The sequence below is a fragment of the Scophthalmus maximus genome, chromosome 6 (assembly GCF_022379125.1).
Source record: "Scophthalmus maximus strain ysfricsl-2021 chromosome 6, ASM2237912v1, whole genome shotgun sequence".
Lineage (NCBI taxonomy): Eukaryota > Metazoa > Chordata > Actinopteri > Pleuronectiformes > Scophthalmidae > Scophthalmus > Scophthalmus maximus.
Window position 1 is genome coordinate 22,394,175 of NC_061520.1, and position 18,954 is coordinate 22,413,128.

Below are 18,954 nucleotides of genomic sequence, written 5' to 3' on the forward strand. Positions count from 1 at the left end.
GGAGACGCCGTTAGTGAAGCTTTTGTGGAGACCTCAGGAGGGCACGGATTAAACCTCATGGTTGTTTATGAAGCTTTGATTTTAATGTAGTGCTTATGTATATGGAAAAGAATGTAAGGCCTCTAAATGTTCTTCTGTAAGTTTGTCTTTGACAAGCTTATTTTTCAGCTGTCAAGGGCCTTGCTCGGTGCATCTCTCTCTTAAACAACCGAAAATCGCGGGATCCCTGTACAGATGTTATTTGAAACGCTGTGTTGAATGATCATTTACATCCGATTTATTTTTTACAAGAAATGTCCAATTAAATTGTTGAAGATTATCTAAAATTCTTAAAATGACATTTATTCTTTGTCCATTGAAAATACAGACACTATGGATTATGATAGTGGGTACAAGGTACAGGGTTGTCGCAGAGTTTTCTCTTCTCCTGTGTGAGAGACTGTGATTGGTGCACTGCGCGAGGTCATCTTATCTTTGGCAGGTCAGGTCACTGTCTCTGGATGTCATAGATTATAGTCTTAACATCCTGAGCCATTCCATCTGTTTAATGACGACATGATTAAAAAATGCACCACGCTGACCGGGAACGGGAGGGTTTTGGGGACATCATGCACTGTCTCTTTTTAAAATTGTACGAACAAGAAATCCCCTCAATAGTCCGCTCCTGTAATAAATACTTCTGATTAAGACATGTACGGTCTCCGTCCTCCTGATTCAATTTTTTCATCACACAGGGTTGTTTTTTCTTTTTTTTTCTCTTTTTCCCATTCCGGTTCCGCTGACTTCCCTAAAACGTTAATGTGGACTGATTTCATGTTTCAGTATCACACTTGTCTAAGTTGTATACTGGACTGCGATTAGCCTCCAAACCACATAAACTGTGGCATCACACAAATCCTGCTTTTTACATTCACCATTCAAAATGAAATGTCATGTTAGCTCAGAGAAACTTTCCCTCACTCGGTAGGTGAATGTGAAAAAATAAAAGGTAAAACTCTGCACATACATCAACTGAGCACCAAACTGAGGCTATAAAAGCAAAAAAATCTTAAAACGTACCATTAGTTGAATTACTCCAGCATACAATAGAACCATATACAATAGAACCATTGCCTATTGTATGTTCCAATATAATAGAACCATACAATAGGCCATAATATTCATGGCCTGAAATATTATGGCCTATATTGCAGTCCATAAATATAGACTTTGATCAAAAGCTCTGTTGAAAATAGACAGCTGAGATCCTGTTTAATTATATAATTTTAAAAAACAACCCAAAAAAGAATAGTGTTGTATAAGTATCCAAGAGGACTTGAAACTGGTAGGGAGGAATTAGAGGGCAAAATGACTGAGAGAACCCCCCCCCCCCCCCCCCTCTCATTATGTTGTCACTGCATTATGCAGGTGCCCTTGAGCAAGGCATTTAACTTCTAACTGTGGGTTGTGCTTTGCCAGGTTTAATAGATAGGGTGCAACTAATCTAACCCATGAGGTGAATTAAAAAAAAATAAAAAAAGTAATTACATCCAAGACAAATGGACAAACGAATAAGTGACCATGCTCCAATGGGAACGTGTGTAGGTGCGTCCTATAGTGCACATCGTGGAGACGGGACAGTGGACCTCGTCAAGTGTCTTCGAGTGAGGATGGAGAGCACCTGCCACGTCACCTCAGCAGCCCATTGGCCCTGCAATGATCATGAAACGTTATTTCCTCTCATGCATATTTGAGCAGCATCCTCAACTGATTGCCCCCCTCCCCTCCTCCACCTCCTCCTCCTCCCGTTTACAGCCGCTCTTTCCGACGCTCATGGGAATAATGTCGCTGTCACTGTTGGGGGGGGGGGGGGGTTAACCCCGGTCACCACGACGTGGGGAAGTTACGCACGGTTTTTTCTACGTTGCCATGGGTTCCCCCCCCCCTTTTTTTGTCTTTTAAACCCCATTGACTGCGATAGGGTCCCTTCTTTTCTTTGAGTCTGTCTTTGTGCAAGAGGAGGAGGAGGAGGAGGAGGAAGAAGAAGAAACCGCTATTACTTTTTCTGGAGGAGGTGCCCCGGCGGAGGCGCGGCGCCGACAGCCCTCCCACCTCCCACCGCTGGAGGACGAGGACGCGCAGAGAGAGAGAGAGAGAGGGAGAAAAAAAATCCAACTTTGTGAACGGCCGCCGCGACAGGAGCCGCTCGTGAAGGTGAGTCTCTCCGCTCTCTGGGTTCTCCTCACGCCGCGACACGCCGCTGCTGGCTGTCGGACACTTGTTACTGTCTTTTTGTGGGTGGGTGGGTGCATTTTTTTTTTTAGCTAGCTTTGAAAACACGCGGCCAGCATCTGACCGGGGGCGGGCAGGCAGGCAGGCACCTGTGCGGGGCGGTGACATCGAATCAAAAGAGGAGAAGAAGAAGAAGAAGACGAAGAAGAAGAAGAAGAAGAAGAAGAAGAAGAACCGGGGGAGCATAGGGAGATGTACAGTAGTCGCGCCCGGTGGTGGGATGTCTCCGGCGTTTCGTGAGTGGAATGACAAGAGTAGACTTTCAGTTTAGTCCTAGAACCACGGGCAAGTGGGAGAGGAGGCGGCGGAGACAGGTTCACTCCACCTGCACAGGCGCGATCTCCCACTTCCTCTTCTTCTTCTTCTTCTTCTTCTTCTTCTTCGTCTGCTTCGTAGCCAGGAAATGGCATTACGAAGCTTTGCGACAGTTTCTTGTAATGAACTCACACGATTCAAGCATTGCGAGGGGATTGGAGCTGGCAGGTGTGCATGATGAATGTCAAGTCAGAGAGGAAAGTCAAGCAAATGTCCCCCCCCCCCCCCCCCCCCCCCCCACCACTGATGGGAGAATCATACTGGACCACACCACTGAATCAGACCTTGTCATCCTGCATGTGCTGAGCAGCATCATCTCATCCTGCATGTGCTGCCAATGGCTGCATGTGGTGTGAGTGGTATAGGGAGGTGTGTGTGTGTGTGTGTGTGTGTGTGTGTGTGTGTGTGTGTGTGTGTGTGAAGCCCTGCTGTTGGCCGAACTACTGTCAAATGTTTTTGAGGGCAGATTTTAATGGACGGCTGCTGCATACCTTTTTCAGCAGATGTATTCTTCTACTGTGACGGTTTAAGTGTTGCCACGTGGGACTAGGAAGAGACGTCAAAGTTTATACGATTTGTGTTTGGTTTTTTTTGTTTTTTAAAGAAAAAGAGAATTTCACCAATCTTTTTTTTCTTTTCAGGCTGATCCAATCGTAGCCGGAGCACTAACAGTTTATCAACGCGAGGAAAACTTCTGTTTCTCATAGAAAATAACCTCAGGGATTTCAAATAATTCCCTTTCCACACTCGGATGTAATTGCTCTTTTATTACATGCTGTTGCACCGGTGTAGAGCAATGCCAGGCACGAGATCAGGATGACTGATGAGACTTCAGCGAGTGTGATTAAAATCACATTACGGTGATGTTTAAATCAAGAGGCCGGCGTCGCCGGTGTTACCTTTAGCAATTGGTACAGTAACGGATGGGGATGCGGAGGCGGCAGTTGTCTCTCGCATGTTTGATGTGTTTTGTTGCATTTGTGGATCAGCCATATCTCACGTGGTTTAACGTGGTGACTCCCTCGATATGAATATTTACAAGCTATGCAAATGTATCACACACGCACGCACACACGCTGTGTTGAAGTGCTGCAAATTCAAATGTTGGTTTTCTCCGTCTTGTTGTTGTGTTGAGCCTTTGAGGGAATCCCAGGAAACAGAGCAACGTTACATAGTTTATCCATAATTTGATATTTAAATTCCTTTTGATGCTTCTGCCTTTCATTGTTCGCAAACAAACTCTGCTCGCCCCATATTGTCTGTAGCACAGTTTTGTGGCACATTTTCCTAAATTGAAGAAAATGGGGTCCTGTCATTGCAATCGCACTCCCGCTGCCACTCTTATTGGTCTTTCTGTTTGTGCTGCTGTTACTGATCCTGCTGCTGCTTCATGTTAAACACAAAGACCTTCTGAAGGTCAGACTGATTCCATTAGTGAATATAATCATCTCAAGCTGCTCTTCAACTAGAGTAGATCCTATTTATATTTTGCCCTGCTCCTCTCGGCGAACGCACGGGTTCCCCAGTGCTCCCAGCCAGAATTATCACAGGTAGGTTGCCTAAATTAAATTTCCAGGCCAAAGATGAGAGCCTCTCGCGGCACTTGTCATCACACGTGGTCCCCATGCCGATCTGTATTCAGGGCAGTGGGGCTTTGTGTCCAGAAGTAGGTCGAATGCTTCTCACCAAACAATTTGAGCGAGAGCCAGTGATTGGACAAGCAAAGTGTCGACCACCTCCCAGCCGGTCCATGTCAGCCAGCCCTCTCGCCACTTAATATGCAGCTCCGACCTGGCGCATTTCATGGACCTTTTATCATCCTTTAACATCGTTTAGATTACAAAATGCAGGAAACAGAACATCCTTTGTAGCCGCAGACCGGCTCGTTCTTCATTTGTCGGTGTCCGGCAAACTGGAGCGTCAACAACTGTCGAGAAACACCCAGGTATGGCAAGTGTTCGGATCAAACTGCCACCTGCACGTCAGTGAGGTTTAACACAGCACGGTATCTGGCTGTGTCTGCTGCACACCGGTGCTGCACACCGATTGAAACTCAGTCACACAGAAGACGGCTGATCTTAAGTCTTAAGCTGTGTTGGTTTCATCTTTTCGCGAAATCATCACAGACTGGTTGTGAGGCAGGGGGATGTGAGATGGAGGAGAAGATATAGAGGCATGCTGGGATTTTGTCTTTTGCCTTTTCACACGTGTGTGTTTGCAGTTGCTGCAGATGTATTTGTGCTCACGGTACACGCGTGTGTGTGTTTGTCTGTGTGTGTATGTGTGTGTGTTTGTGCGTGTAGGGGTTGAGAGTGAAAACAGTCGGGCTGTGTACATCTGGTCTTTGACAGTGCAGACTGAAAGATGTATGCAGCGTCTGAAATTAACTTTTTCACTCGTGCCAAGGCTGCCCGAAATAACAAATTGTCTTTTTGTGTCACATGTACATTTGTTTCAGTAATTTCATGGAGATAATGAGGTTTTCGTTTTTGAATAGAAACTCAAAAGAGGCCGGAGCAAAATTGGAAGCGTATGACAGAATAAGGTTCAACCGAGTCCTAATCCTTCAAAGGCTCCTGAACATTTTGGCTATTAAGTGAAGTTCAGGGATGAAAGGAGAAGCTCAGATCGAGCCCGGGACACAGACACTCAGGCAATGTGACATTTGTTGTGTTCATGGTCACGTTTTATTTTATTTTTTAAAAATTTCTGACGACAAATTAGTTTTTAACATGCAGCCTTGTTCAACTCTGTTTTCACCAAACTTCCATGTCTCACATAAATGACCTTTTCGTGAGACAATAGATGATTTACCTGATTGGCCTTGATCACTGCGCTGCTTTTCAGAATGTCACCAAGCACGAATATTTGGAAGGGGGATTTAATTCTTGCATGTTTTTGTTTTTTGTTGCGCACGTGTAACGGTGGCCCAGCCAGTCGGTTGCGTGCGCTGCATGTGTACATCTCACTCGCGGAGACGTTAAGAGACGTCCTAGCGGCTATTGCTTGCACTCGCGACTTTTAGCTCCCTTGGTAGGGCGATCGTCTCACACATGATGGAGTCATCCCCCCTGAATATAGTCTTTTACTCTCCTAACAGGAAATCTACCTGCGTTTGGCACAGATTTGTATCATGATGTACCGCAGTGATGTAAGCATCACTGATACGTGGATGTGACAGAGTAACTTGCAGCCATCTGTAAACTAAGCATTGTTTGTCTGTGCAACCCCACCCACTTCTTGTCCTCCACCGTCGCATTACTCGAGGCGGCTCTTCTCTATGGTGCCATCTGGTTTTTTTGAACACATGCTTGCAGTCATTATTAAGAACCAACTCTTAAAGATAACTCGTTTTACCAGCCAACTCATTGGTATTCCCACACGCATTTTACCCGAGCGTTGTCACCCCATCCCTGTTCTCCAATGCACTCACAATCACACGTGACCCAGACCACCCACCCTACCAGCACTCCACCCCCCCCCCCCCCCCACCTTCCTTCTGCCTGTAGACTACCTATGTGTAGAAAGGCTCTGTTCCTACAGTCCTACACGCTTTAGATAAGACCCCCCCCACAAGAAAGTGGTGTGAAGTGTGCCAATCCATGTCTTTGTCTTTATTGTGTGTACCCTGTAATTAAGTGTCCCTCTAAAGCCTGCATTACGTTTAACACAAAGTGTGCCGTACTTTGTGTTATGTTCTCCGCGTTTGTGTTATGAATGAACCTCACTGTGGAAAATGATTTCCTGTATCTATCTGTGAATGGAGCAGACCAAAACAGAAACCTGAATTCACAGTGTTTGATTTAGTGTCTCATAAATTCTCTTTTTGGATCTGTGAATTTTAACCACGCTAAAATGTCCGTGCGTGTCTTATCTGTGCACAGTCTGCAGTGGGTGCACCTCTTATCGACGTCAGCAGTGTAATTTCAGGCTATAATTCCGTCTGTCGGATGGAATCTGGAGTATCCGATGGCCGTCACAGATTAGAGAGAGCAGCCTGACAGCAGTGAGCAGGAGCGAAATGCTGTATCAGACTAATCGTCCATTTAAGCCGCCTCTATGTAGAATGTGCTGCTGGTGGTGATGCCAAAAAAAAAGAAAAAGCGATCTCTAGGATCTCCACCATGTGATGCGTGGAAACAACGTGTAAACCTAAACTGAGATGAAGACAAACAATGCAGTGATACCTGGTTCTGTTGAGTTGTTGGCGTGTGAGGCTGCCAGATGTGGTGGTAAGGAAACGGAGCCTTGCAGAATACCCAGGCCCTAATTGAGGTTCAGCTCAGTGCTCCGGGAACCACAAGCAATTACAGTGACGACTCATGCTCCCTGTGCTGCAGGCGGAGTTGAGAGTGCTGCAGCGTCGTCGTACCTGACACCCCCCCCCCCCCGCACACACACACACTTTCAGGTTCGTCACCGCTGACAGCCGGAAAGGCACCTTCTCGCCAGTGTGCTCTGGAAATGTGTTTGGCTACATGAAATATTCATTTCTTCCTTGCCTGCTCTCTGGCAATGTGCATATGTATTTACCAGATCTTTTTATTTCCTTTTAATAGAGGAGAGACCGAGAAGGTTTGGTAATGATTCCCTCCTTATGGCCCTTGACGGGGATGGAGGAGGATGCAAGGAGTAAGAGGTGCTGATCATCAGAATCAAGGTTTTTTTCTTTTTTAACAGGCCACCGCTGCAGCCGCACCACTGGGCGCACATGATCAATGGGTGCTCGCGCTGCACGGACGATTAATCGGTAAATTTTATACTGAAGGACAAACCCGCGGTGAGGTCAACGTTATCTCGTGTGTTCAGTGCTCCTTTTCCCAGCAGGAGGGGATGAGGGGTCAGCAGCACACAGCAGCCAACACTGGCGCGTCCCTGCCCGGAGGTCGACTTTAGCGCGTCATTGTCCTTTCTCATAAATGGAACATATAATCCAGACTTATTGTTATTTGCTGCCAGCTGCAGCTAATGCCATTCATAATGTCTTTGTGTTCACACATGTCATCGTTCAGAAAACATGAAGACTCTTTATTGTTGCGTTACACGCATCCTCCTCTTGTTCTGGTGTTATCCTGACCTCCAGGCTCTTCGGTCTTCCCTTTGATTTCAGCGCAAAGACGTTGATATGTGCTGTTATCCATCCTTACACAGCTTTAGAATTGTAATTGTTGTCTTGAATTAATCAATTTTGATTATGCCCACATGAAAACCATAACCAGTAAAGAGAACCAATGAGGGGATGCTTTATGAGAGGGATGCTAATCCCACTGTGCATTGCTGTCAGCCTCAAACTCCCTTTTCCGAATTTAATTGTCCTGATTCTTGCGCGCCGGCTCAGATTTACCACGCTGCTGTTGATTCACTGGGTACACATCCTCTAAACTCGATGTTTATATTAAAAACCTCTGTGAAAAGGGCAACGCATCCATAAGATCCTCCAAGGAACCACAAACATGACAGCTATGCCTCAAAGAGTATGAAGTTATTGCCTTAAAGTCACTGGGACGCAGGGGTGATTTCCATTTCAATTGTGGGGCTCGATTTGGGATAAGTCATGCATACGGAGGTGAAACGAACAAAGAGCACCGGAATAAAAGTGACAAATGCGGAGAATGGAACAGAGGAACGCGGTGTCATCGGCTCTGTGTCCCATGAAGGGTATTGTGTTTGGCTGCACGGATAACGGTACAAGGAGTCCCTCGGGACGTGGAAGAGAAGGGCACGTAGGAAGAGGGGAGGACACATGTGACAGGCAGGGGACACACAGAGGACAAGAAGTGAAACACCTCTCATCCTTAAATGATGTGAGGACGTTGCTGTTTGCCAGTTAATTTGACGCAGTGGCTCATTGGAAGTTCCCATACCTCGATGCTCGTTTTTGAACCATACAAAAGTCCAAAATACCAAACCCCCCAAAATTGACAGTCATTTAAAACAAGATTAGCATGTCCAACTTGGAACATGCAAACAGTGGGGGTTGGGGAGTTGTGGGGGGATGGGCACCCAGCAGTCAAACCCGTTGCATATTCACAAAAAAAAAGTCCCTGTCAAAAATGTGATCTGTTGCCTTGCAAATCAGTACTTGATCATTTTTACGAGGGAACGTGTCCCTTAAGTGCAGCAGCAGACGGTCCAGAGGTATGAGACTAATATGTGTGTATGTGTGACAGGGTCTGGTGTGAGGGCAGCAGCGCTGTGTGTCCAGAGGCCTCCCCCGGGACCTCGTTACACCCCGTCGGGCTCCGCCGGGTACTGTCAGTGGACTGCTGGGAGCCCCCGGCCGGTGCAGCTACACGTATGTTGATTCGGCTTGAACACGTGAGCCCGCTGTCCGCTCTGCATGCTGAGAGGATGTTTACTGGCCCAGTGAGGCCCCAGAGTCAAGCGCGGCACTATCCTCCAAATGGAAGATTAGAGCGCAGATCAAGCATGATTAGAATCATGAAACGAAGCGAACCGGGGGCCGCTGATTGGTCAATTTGCTAATTGGGCTAACACAAGAAAGCAAGAAGTATAATCCTTTTTTGGGGGTTTTCTGTTTTTGCAGTTGTATTGATTAATTTGCCCCATATTGCCATTTAGGTCCAGTCGTATATTATTTGCAGACAACAAATGACCCTTTATGGGCAAACAACATTTTATGGACCTTGATTCACAGTATAAAACTTTGAATAGACACTGCCTGGTCCTGCAGCATTGTTCTGTTATTGGACATTTGGTTCACCACTGCGGTATTTTGCAGCGAGTACACAGAAAAGATTTTTTTTTTACATGTCAAAACTGAACTGTTTCGGCAGTCTTTGAATGTTGTACTAGTTTGTGAAAGTCTTTGCACTTGCCCTTTAGGGTCTCCTCCAAAGAGCCAGAACCCAGCATGCTTATTTCTTAATGTACTCGCCCCCCCAAGACTGAGCAAATGTTGAGTTGGAGAATGTTGCCAAGCTGGTACGAATCCAAATGAATTCATCACCTTTTGGGGGGGGGGGGCCGTTCTCCATTTTTTTTTTTTACAAGTGTGACCCACAGACTGGCAGTTATGAAGCCCAGACCTTTTTGACCTCATTATTTTTACAGCTCCACATTTTTGGGGAGGTAAAAACCACGACTATCTCGTAGAGCACGTTTTTTATAGCCTTGTATCGGATTGCGAAACAATCTCACCTTGTAACATTTTCTGCGGGTTTTTTAGTGGAATTCTAATGACTGTCGTGGGATTGTTTCTGCAGCAAAACAAGACCATGTCAGGAGGTCTCATTGTAGGTGTTATGATGTTGTGGCTTAAAAGCAAATGGCTGGGTGCTAAATCGCTGAGCATTTTAGTCACAAATTGACTCATTGGGACACACAAGAGGGCAGTTGTACGGGTAAATACTGTTTAATTGCATTAGCTAATCAGTGTAATGCAGGCTTTCCTCAACACAACTGCCAGAGTGAGGCAAATTTTAAGTGTCATGCTCATTATGAAATGCCAACCACTTTAGCACCCGCTATAATTGGAATTATTTTCCCTTTTAGAAAAGAAGCATACAAACACTGTGATACAGCTGTGTGGCACTCTTGGGAGACAGGAGAGTGGGTAGATTACAGTGTAGATCTACATGGATAGTTTTTTGTAAATGTCTCTTTTGTAGCATACTAGAAAAAACACGTAAGCAGATCCCAATCTCCACAGCAGATTATTTTTATTATCGATTAATCTGTCAATTATTTTCTCGATTCATCGATAAGTGGTTAGGTCCATGAAATGTCAGAAAATGGTGAAAAATGTCGATCGTGTGTGCCAAACCCCGGGATGATGATTTGATATGTCCACACACCAAAGATATTGAGTTCACTGTCATAGAGGAGCAAATAAACCAGAAAATATTAATATTTAAGAATCTGAAATCTGAGAATTTTGACTTTTCCCCCCCAGAAAAAAATACTTGGAACGATTAATCTATTATCGAAATAGTTACCTATTAATTTAGTTGTCGATTACTAATCGTTTAATCGATCAACTGTAGCTCTACAGTAGACTCTTCACAAAGTCTTCCTACAGCACCAAAGTATTTTCCTGAAATAGCATCCACGGTTCAGCTGCAGGGTCCTTCACTCGGCCGTGATCCCAAGAGTTAGAAAACAAAACAAAACAGTGTATTTTTCTTGCATTGTGAACTTTGCGTTTCCTCTGCACAGAAGAAATAATACTAGCAGAGAAAGCTTGACACATTTGCACAGATGTTAAAAGGAAAAACCAAAGATAACAGTTTTTTGTTCATAGCGCCAGTGCATGATTAACAGCCAAGTGCTAATTCATTTTGTTGTCGATTTGCAGGAATATGGATAGGAGCAGATGTTTGTTTCAGATCAATCCTGTTGATATATAAGAGGAATGAATACTTTGCAGATAAAAATAGTGCCCTGCAGCCCTGCTAATTAGTTCTTTTGGCTTGTCTGCATCCATCCATCCTCTTATCTAGGGTTGCTCTCCTGTAATCTACCTAACAAATTGTTAAGCTAGCTTTTTTAAAGAGAATATATAATAAATTAGAACTGGACAGAGTGATTTTTTTTTGTTTTGTTTTGCTCCCCAGAGGAAATGGCATCTGGTCCCTGTAAAACAGCAGACATTTGTAGGCTGTGGTAAAAATCTGGGTTTCATCTGGCCCGGGGTTCAAAGTGTACCAGAGGAGGCAGAATTCCTGAGCTCAATCGAAATTCTTTAGTGTGTGTGTGTGTGTGTGTGTGTGTGTGTGTATGAGCAAACGCAAAAAGATTTCAGTGTGAGTGCTTTGCCAATTTGAGATGGCTTAAAGGCTCCAAGCGATGCCGGCAAGAAACAAAAACAGATCAATAGAGGTGATCCGAGAGAAATCCTGCTTTGATATCTAGGGCTTTCCGCCTGGAAATGCTCGCATCATTCCTCACGTGACATGTAACACTGGCCTTAGATGCAGGTCGGGGTGGTCTTCAGTGTTCTGATTCATCTTCATCACCACAACTCCTCGAGCTGCAGTACTGTCGGCAGCGCGTTGTCTTCAACGGTGACATTTGCATTTAAATTGACTTCACACCGCCGTGATTTATTTCCTTGAGACAGTGACAGAGTTTTGTCGACGGCATTGCCTCCTAAGTCCCTTGCATCCGCCACAAGCATGATAACAGGAGCAGGATTGTTATTCAGAGAAACTGTGGTCCGGCTCCGTTTTATCACGTTCCATAGCCGCACGCCAGCCACCGACGCATCGCTTGTGTCTCACAAATTCTCTCAAAACTGCAGATTAAATTCTAGTCAGTCATGTGTGATTTTTTTTGTCTCCTGAAGTAGAAGAATATTTCCTCTAAGTCGGGAGAAAATTCGTGAAGTTCCGACACATTTGGAGTATTCAGTCTTTTTCCTTACGGAGTCGACGTCCACACTACCACAGAGCTGTACTACTTTGTGGGACTCTTTTGACACTACACTGTCGACTGACTCGTAATACAGGCAGACACATGTTAACACCTGTTAAGTGTTAAGGTTTTCACCTGAAAAATAGATTCATTACTGCGAAGCTCTTGGAAGCCACGACGGCGTCACGCCGCAATTTATCCACCTTCTAAGAATAGCGGAACAAGGGACTGCCAGCTCGGCAGGGGTCATGATTATTTTGGTGGTCATGGTGGGATGGGGGGATCAATGGGATGACAGTTTGACATGGGACGTTCGTGGGGATCACCTCAGAAAAACAACCGTAATTGACAACTTTAGCCTCGAGGTCTGTCAGTTTTCTGACAGCCAATGAATTCACATGTCCCCTCTCTACACTGTAGATAACGGATTCATGCCTCCTGTTTTTTTAGGTTTTTTTTTACACCCCAGTAATTCCTCCCTAACAGCCACTTGCTCCAGCTGAGCCACAGTTTGCACCCTGTGTCGCAGATTTGTGATTATCCTTTTCCAGAGTGTGAAGTGGCCGAGGCGGTGGCCAACATGCCCTCGTGAAACTCTAGTCCACCGCCCCGATTCCCCCGGCGTGCTTGTCTTCTTCTTGTTGAACTGGTGCCGTATAAGTTCCCCCGGCTCTGCCGTGTGGTGGCCTGTAACTCACCTGCCGCTCCAACATTTGGATCATATCCCCCGGGCTCCCCATTTACAGCCGGAGCCAAGTTACAGATGGCTTGTGCGTCTTCCTGTGGCTCACTGCATGGTGGAAGAGGTGCAGAGAGTATGAAGGTCACGGGCAGGTCTTCCTCTGCTGTTCCTTGTCGAATGTCATTACTAACACACAGAGGCCTCTTTAATACACCAGCCCTTCTTTTTCTTCACCACCTGCGAGTGCGGTGGGGTTTTTAGCTGGGGTCAAAAGTGTGCCAGAAGCGCCGCTATTAACCCAAAGTATCGCGCCTTTCTATGAAGGGCAGTCCCGGAGCAGACTCTTCCTCTGTTCATAATAGAGCGGGCTGCATTCCTTCCGGTGAGCTCGGACATAGTTACCTGGCTCCCCAAAGAACCTCCATGACAGTGGACGCCCGTTTTCTTCCCATTTACACTACCCTCATTTCTCAGCCCTGTTCAGACCGAAGCTGCTCCTCTCAGGGTTTTGTTTCAGCTATCTCGCTCACATCCCTCCTCTCGTTCGCTACACGACCAGAGTCTAAAGACATATTCAAATGGAGTGAAAAACAAGAGAGTCCTCTCCAGTGTTTTGTGTGGGAGCGTGTCTCGACTTAACAAAGACTGACTGGTGCTGAGTTTGTAAGTTGAGGGGAGGCGCGGTGGTATTTCTGCAGAAGGGAAGATGTAAATCACACTACAGGGACGATGTTCACACTTCGTTTGTGATTTTACGGTGGTGTCGTCGCTCATAATGTTAAGCCTGCGCATAGCTATTAACAGTTTTTTCATGAACCTATGTGGTTGTTTCATGATATTAGTCTGTAAATTGTCCACACTCACGCTGACTGGAGTTAATCTAAAAACCACAATATGGTTTTCATGATACAGATGGTACAACAGCTGTGTTTGAAATGAATTAGTCCCCCCTCCCCAAAAAAAATAGATCAAATAATCTAACAGGCCTCCTACATCATTTTGTGACTGCATGCTTACTACCCCGGAGAGATGGAAACACACTGAATATGTGGTGTGAGTAATGGTTATTCATCTACTGTGTAGAGATGGTGTGTGTGGTGATTCATATTGAATGTAGCTGGAGGAGCATTATGCTACTGGGCGTGTGTTTGTGTGTCTCTCCAGCTCTAGAGAGTCCATCATAGTGCTCGGACTGAAAAGATGTTAGACCGGCCCCCTTCACGCACACACACACACGCACACACACACACACACACACACACACACACACACACACACACACACACACAGTGGCTGATTTATAAGTCTGCATGTCTCCAGTTTCCTGCTGTTGTGTTAAACCAAGAGGTGGGGTAATTAAACTGATGGCGAAGCTTTCACTCTCTGTCACGGTCAGTAAACAGCGCCCAGGTTGGCCACCGCTTTGATTTGCTTTGATTTGCAGATGCTTTTTTCTTTGCCTCAGACTCAAACAGCAGTGTAAAGCAAAAAGAGAAACAGGAAAGATAATAAAAACAAAACAAGAACCACCAAACTGTTTGATCAAAGCAGTATGTGCTTCACTGCATCGAAGGGGGATGTTGTTCTCAGCCATTTTGGTTCTGGTCTTGACCCAGTAAATGCAACAAGACTATCTACACAGGAGCACGTTGGGAAATCTCTCTCCCAGTCTGACCAGAGCCAGAAGCACCAGTGCCCAGAATGCAGGGAACAGCAAGTCTCCAGCCATCATCATTAGTCGCTGCACCGCTGTGTGGACACTAATGGCTGTCCCTGTTCTGCTGCCTCGGCACATTCGGAGGGCTCATCAGAGACTTGAGGGTGTGAACACGTGGATGAATTCAAGACGGATGAATCCACGGGTCCGGCTCCTGCTTTAAAGCAAGATGCGGGATATGAAAACGTTTCGTAGCTAGGAGCCTCCATGGTTACATTCGTTGTGACATCCTCTTTCAACCCCCCATGAATCGTCAAAGGCGGCTAACTGACGTGTTTATCCTTGTTCATCTTCATTTAAAGGCTGCAGAAGATGGTGTTGTTTACTCGTTTCAATATTGAGAAAGGGGGAGGGGGCTGGGTGCGGGGAACAGTGGTGGCAGTGTAAGAATCGGGGGGGATGGGGCGGATAAAATTGATGGGCAATGGATCTTCTGAGCGTGGACTCATTGTGTTTTAAGATGTCAAATTGCCATATTAGCATCTTCAAAAGACAAATACTCCCGCATCAAAAGGTACGGTGGCTGTGAATGATCGTGTGCATATTTCCGCAGAATGAAGATTTATCACCCCCCAATTTCTCAAGAAAGTGTTAAGTGCAATATTTGAAAATCAATACAGGGGTCATGACAAGGCACATTCATCAAGTTTGTTTATTTCTCCAGTCATGGCGGAAAGCTTTTACATGGCCATCTTTTTCCAATTACATGCAAAGGCGGACATAGTCAAACCCCCCTCTCTGCTGTTTTGTAGTGGCAGTATAGATTTTCAGCCGTCCAAATGAACTCTGCACCGAAGAGCCTGCAGTCATTATGCGTGGCCTTTCTCTGGTTTTTGGCGCAATCCGCCCCTCCTTCAAATGTACACTTTACAAATCAATAAGCTTTCACAGTAATTTAACTCTGCGTGCCCCTGAGTGTTTGCGGCAAATCCAATGTATATCATAGGTAGAATTAAATCGCTGTGGTTCCCTGTTGCCTCTGCACACTGAAAATGGCTAGTTAATTGATGTCACAGCACACTGCCTATGCGTTGTTATGGCCTCATATATTTATATTTTTTTCTGTGTAAGCCACTTACAGGGTTCACCAAATAGGATAAGGAAAAATAGCACCTGGCTTTTCTGCTTGTTTTGACTGGATCTGCCATGATTTTCCCTTATATATATGCTGGGTACATGGTCTGACTTATGAATCCAGTGTGATTCTGGGAAGTAGGGCGTCATTGATGATGATTAGCCCAATGGCTGTCCTCTGGCACTACCTGATGCCGATCAATACTCATTGCGGGAGATCAATGCCCCACATGGAGCAGAGGCAAGGATCCCCAATGCTTCTGTTTGGTTGGAGCCTGACCAACACCGGACCTCTGGGGCTGAGGTCGATAACGAATAATATTCTAAAAAACACCTGAAATACGGTGCTCTGCCAACTTGCATGCTCCCTGATACATCCGTCTTAATGAAGCCAATTTCTGCCAATAATTTCAACCTTTTAATATGTCATTTGTGTGGTTAGTCATATTCCTTTTGATTCCTGACCAATAAGATAAGGGCAGGTTCTTCACTCTTGTTTAATATAGCAAAACACATAATGAGGCATGCTGGCAGGAGGCCTGCAATCCCAGGTTGATTTAATCACATAAACCCTGTATTCTACAGTTTAATTGTCCTCTGTCAATCTCATATTTTCTATAGCCTTCCAAAGTAAAGAAATTATGTGTTTTAAATTTGATACCAGTGCATTTTAGTGGAGGTAGAAAGGGTTCTACTGAAAAATATTCATGATCTTTTAATAAGACTTTGGGACCACCTAACCCTTCCACTATCAAGCGACTTTTATCTCCATATATCAATGCACAAGTATCAGTGTTTAAAACATCACACATTGCTTGTTAGCAAGGTTTTCTGTATCTAGTTCACTTGCATTTTGATCAATTTCGTTTGTTCAATAAACTCATTCTGAATCAGCAGCAGAGTGCTCGGACACTGCAGACAACTAGTTATAGAAAATCAAAGCCGCCCACTGGGAGGTGTCCGCGTGTTGCTAAGATGCAGTGTACCGACCATTGTTCATCATTAGGCACACCTCAGGAATATGCATTATGGATGATGCAGTCAGTTCCCATGTAGCAAGTGAACTATTACGGTTCGGAGATAAGGGCGAGGATGTAAAGACAGTGAAAAGTCCACCTCCGACTGACCAAATACCCTGCTATGACAGGGTCACAGCATGAGATGGAATGAGAGATCAATCAAACCCTTCGTTAATGGAGCCAACAGTGGCAAGGATTTCAGCTTGGCCTATTACCAGCTATCTCAAAAGCAAAAAGATGGAATACATTAAGCACTTCTGTCTTTATGACACGGTGAATCTGTCGGTATGTGGTCAAAAGATTAAATATTCAGGGTATATTTGCGGCAAATGTTTTTTTCTTCTGCACGTGTGGTCAATTTCGTTGTGTTCCAGTCAGAAAAGGTCATCAAGGAGGCACAGTGGGCTCCTATTGACTTATTTTATTTGATCTAAACTCCCTTCAGTCAAACGGGAAGCTTTTAGTATAGGCAAACAATATTCAACATGCAGCACAGTATTTGTATTCAATGTTTCAAACTTTGACAGGCACTGGCCGCAAAAAATGGACATTTCGTAAAAACGTGTAAACTCTTTAATAGACAGAAACGAGATGAAGATGTTTTACTATATATCTTTTTAATTCATGTCCACATGCTTAATTGAAGTGCAGGGGGGAAAAAAACAAAACTTTTTCTTGGAAAATCTCCTGTCAAATGTTCTCTCTGTGCTGTCCCAACTTCACTATGTCCAAAACAGAGCAATTCCAAAACCTTTTAATAGAGTCTTTCAGGGAGGCACAGGAAGAGGAACAAATGCCTCTATTCAGTAGCGTCCAAAATGCTAATGCCTCCGGCTCTTAACACGTTTATAAGGGTTCCCATGTCACGACATGGCATAGTCCGCCGGGAATGAGTGTCTGTGGCAGTGGCCCACATAAAAAAGCCAGACAAATTACAGAACATGAGAAATATGACAACAAGATAGCTGGTTTCCGGGGGAACGGGGCATCTGAGACCCTTTTTACCCCCTGGAAAGAGGTTCGTGAGCACATTATGTCACGGTGAACATTGAGCTCTTCTTTTTTCACAGTGACTTTGGTCACTGAAACCTCTGTTCGGCACAGAGCCTCGGCCCTGACATTTGCAATATCTATAAAAAGTTACTGACTATAAGTGCAGTCATGGACATTGTGGGCTGGTTTAACGGGTAAAACAAAGCAATGTAGTGACCGATAGTAGGGGAGCTGACTCCGGGCGTGTGGGCCATTCCAGTGGCTTATATTGGATTCCAGTAACTATGTGCTTCCATATGTAAATGATGGCAACACAAAGTTCATGATTGGAGAAACTTTCTGCATGCAAATAAATGGAGGGCAGGCTGGGTTTTAGTGATTGCCTGGGAAAGTAATTACTCCTTATCTGTGTGGGTGCTGGAAGGCAGTCAGCAGAGCGAGGCCCCAGCCTCCCAGTCTCCTTTGCATTGACATTATGTCAACTTCTCAAAAAGATATTTCTTGAACGACTCTCTGGTCAACCTGTGGAACAGGTTCAGTGTCGTATTGACTAGTTTGAATGATTGGACAACCGAGTCCATCAAACGGTTCTCTCAACTCTTAATTCCATTTTCAATAGGCTATTTCTTGACCCAGCTGTTTCAAACAGCCATCTGTTGACGGGACAAATGCTGGATTGACATTATTGAATATTTCACGGGATGAGGTGGAATCTCCCAAGACTTACACTCCCGAGAGTGCTATTGATGTTGAGATAGAAAGTACAGAGTAAACATTAGTGTAAATGGACTGTGCAACAGCCAGACAACAGAGTGACAAGCTGCCATCAATGCCACTTTTTTACAGGAGTGAATTACTATGGGCAAGTGCTTTTCCGATATCTTCCCCTTTGAGCAATATCACTGAATACATACCAGTTAGCTTACATGTGTGTCAAGTTCTGTGTTCAGTTACATTCGGTCATGTAATGTAACAGAATGTCTATCGGTTTGTTCCTGTCTAGGTCACCTCTGGGTCAGCAACAGTGGCCATTAACAGGGGAAATAATATAGTGTTTGATATGTTCATTCATTCATTCATTAGCTATACCCTTTGAGGGTTCCGGGGGGCTGGGGCTGGGGCCAATCCCCGCTGACATTGGGCTCACATTTGCCAGTCTATAACAGGGCCATTCACCCTATTCACACCTCATATTCACACTAACGGGCAATTTAGAGTCTCCAATTAACCTAACCTGCACGTCTTTCAGAGGAAGCTGGAGAAATCCCACTGACACTGGGAGAATATGCAAACTCCACACAGATTTAGAGCGTATTCAACCTTTTTAGGCTTATCGGTTTCGGACATTTTTAAGCCGATTTGTCGATAAGATAATTTCATTATAAAATGTTCTAATTTGGCTCTGATGCAGCCGCAGGCACTACTCTCTGGACTTTAGCAATGTCCCGTCCATGTTTGTTTGTTCAACTTCATAATAATTGCTGCTGATGGCTCCTTGCACTTTTTTG

The 18,954-nt window shown here is 45.0% G+C and overlaps 1 protein-coding gene across 7 annotated transcripts in view; it reads left to right on the plus strand.

The window, feature by feature from the left end:
• The first annotated feature begins 2,043 nt into the window (after positions 1-2,043).
• Positions 2,044-18,954, plus strand: part of chl1b (cell adhesion molecule L1-like b) — a 66,352-nt gene continuing 49,441 nt past the window's right edge. For 3 of the 7 annotated variants that reach the window (XM_047332878.1, XM_047332880.1, XM_047332879.1), the window contains exon 1: positions 2,477-2,507. In XM_047332878.1, coding sequence (XP_047188834.1) covers positions 2,492-2,507 — 16 coding nt within the window. In that variant the 5' untranslated portion in view covers positions 2,477-2,491. Of the gene's footprint in view, positions 2,194-2,476; positions 2,508-8,756; positions 8,882-18,954 lie in introns of those variants that run through there. The other 4 variants (XM_047332884.1, XM_047332883.1, XM_047332881.1 and 1 more) reach the window with 3 other exon arrangements.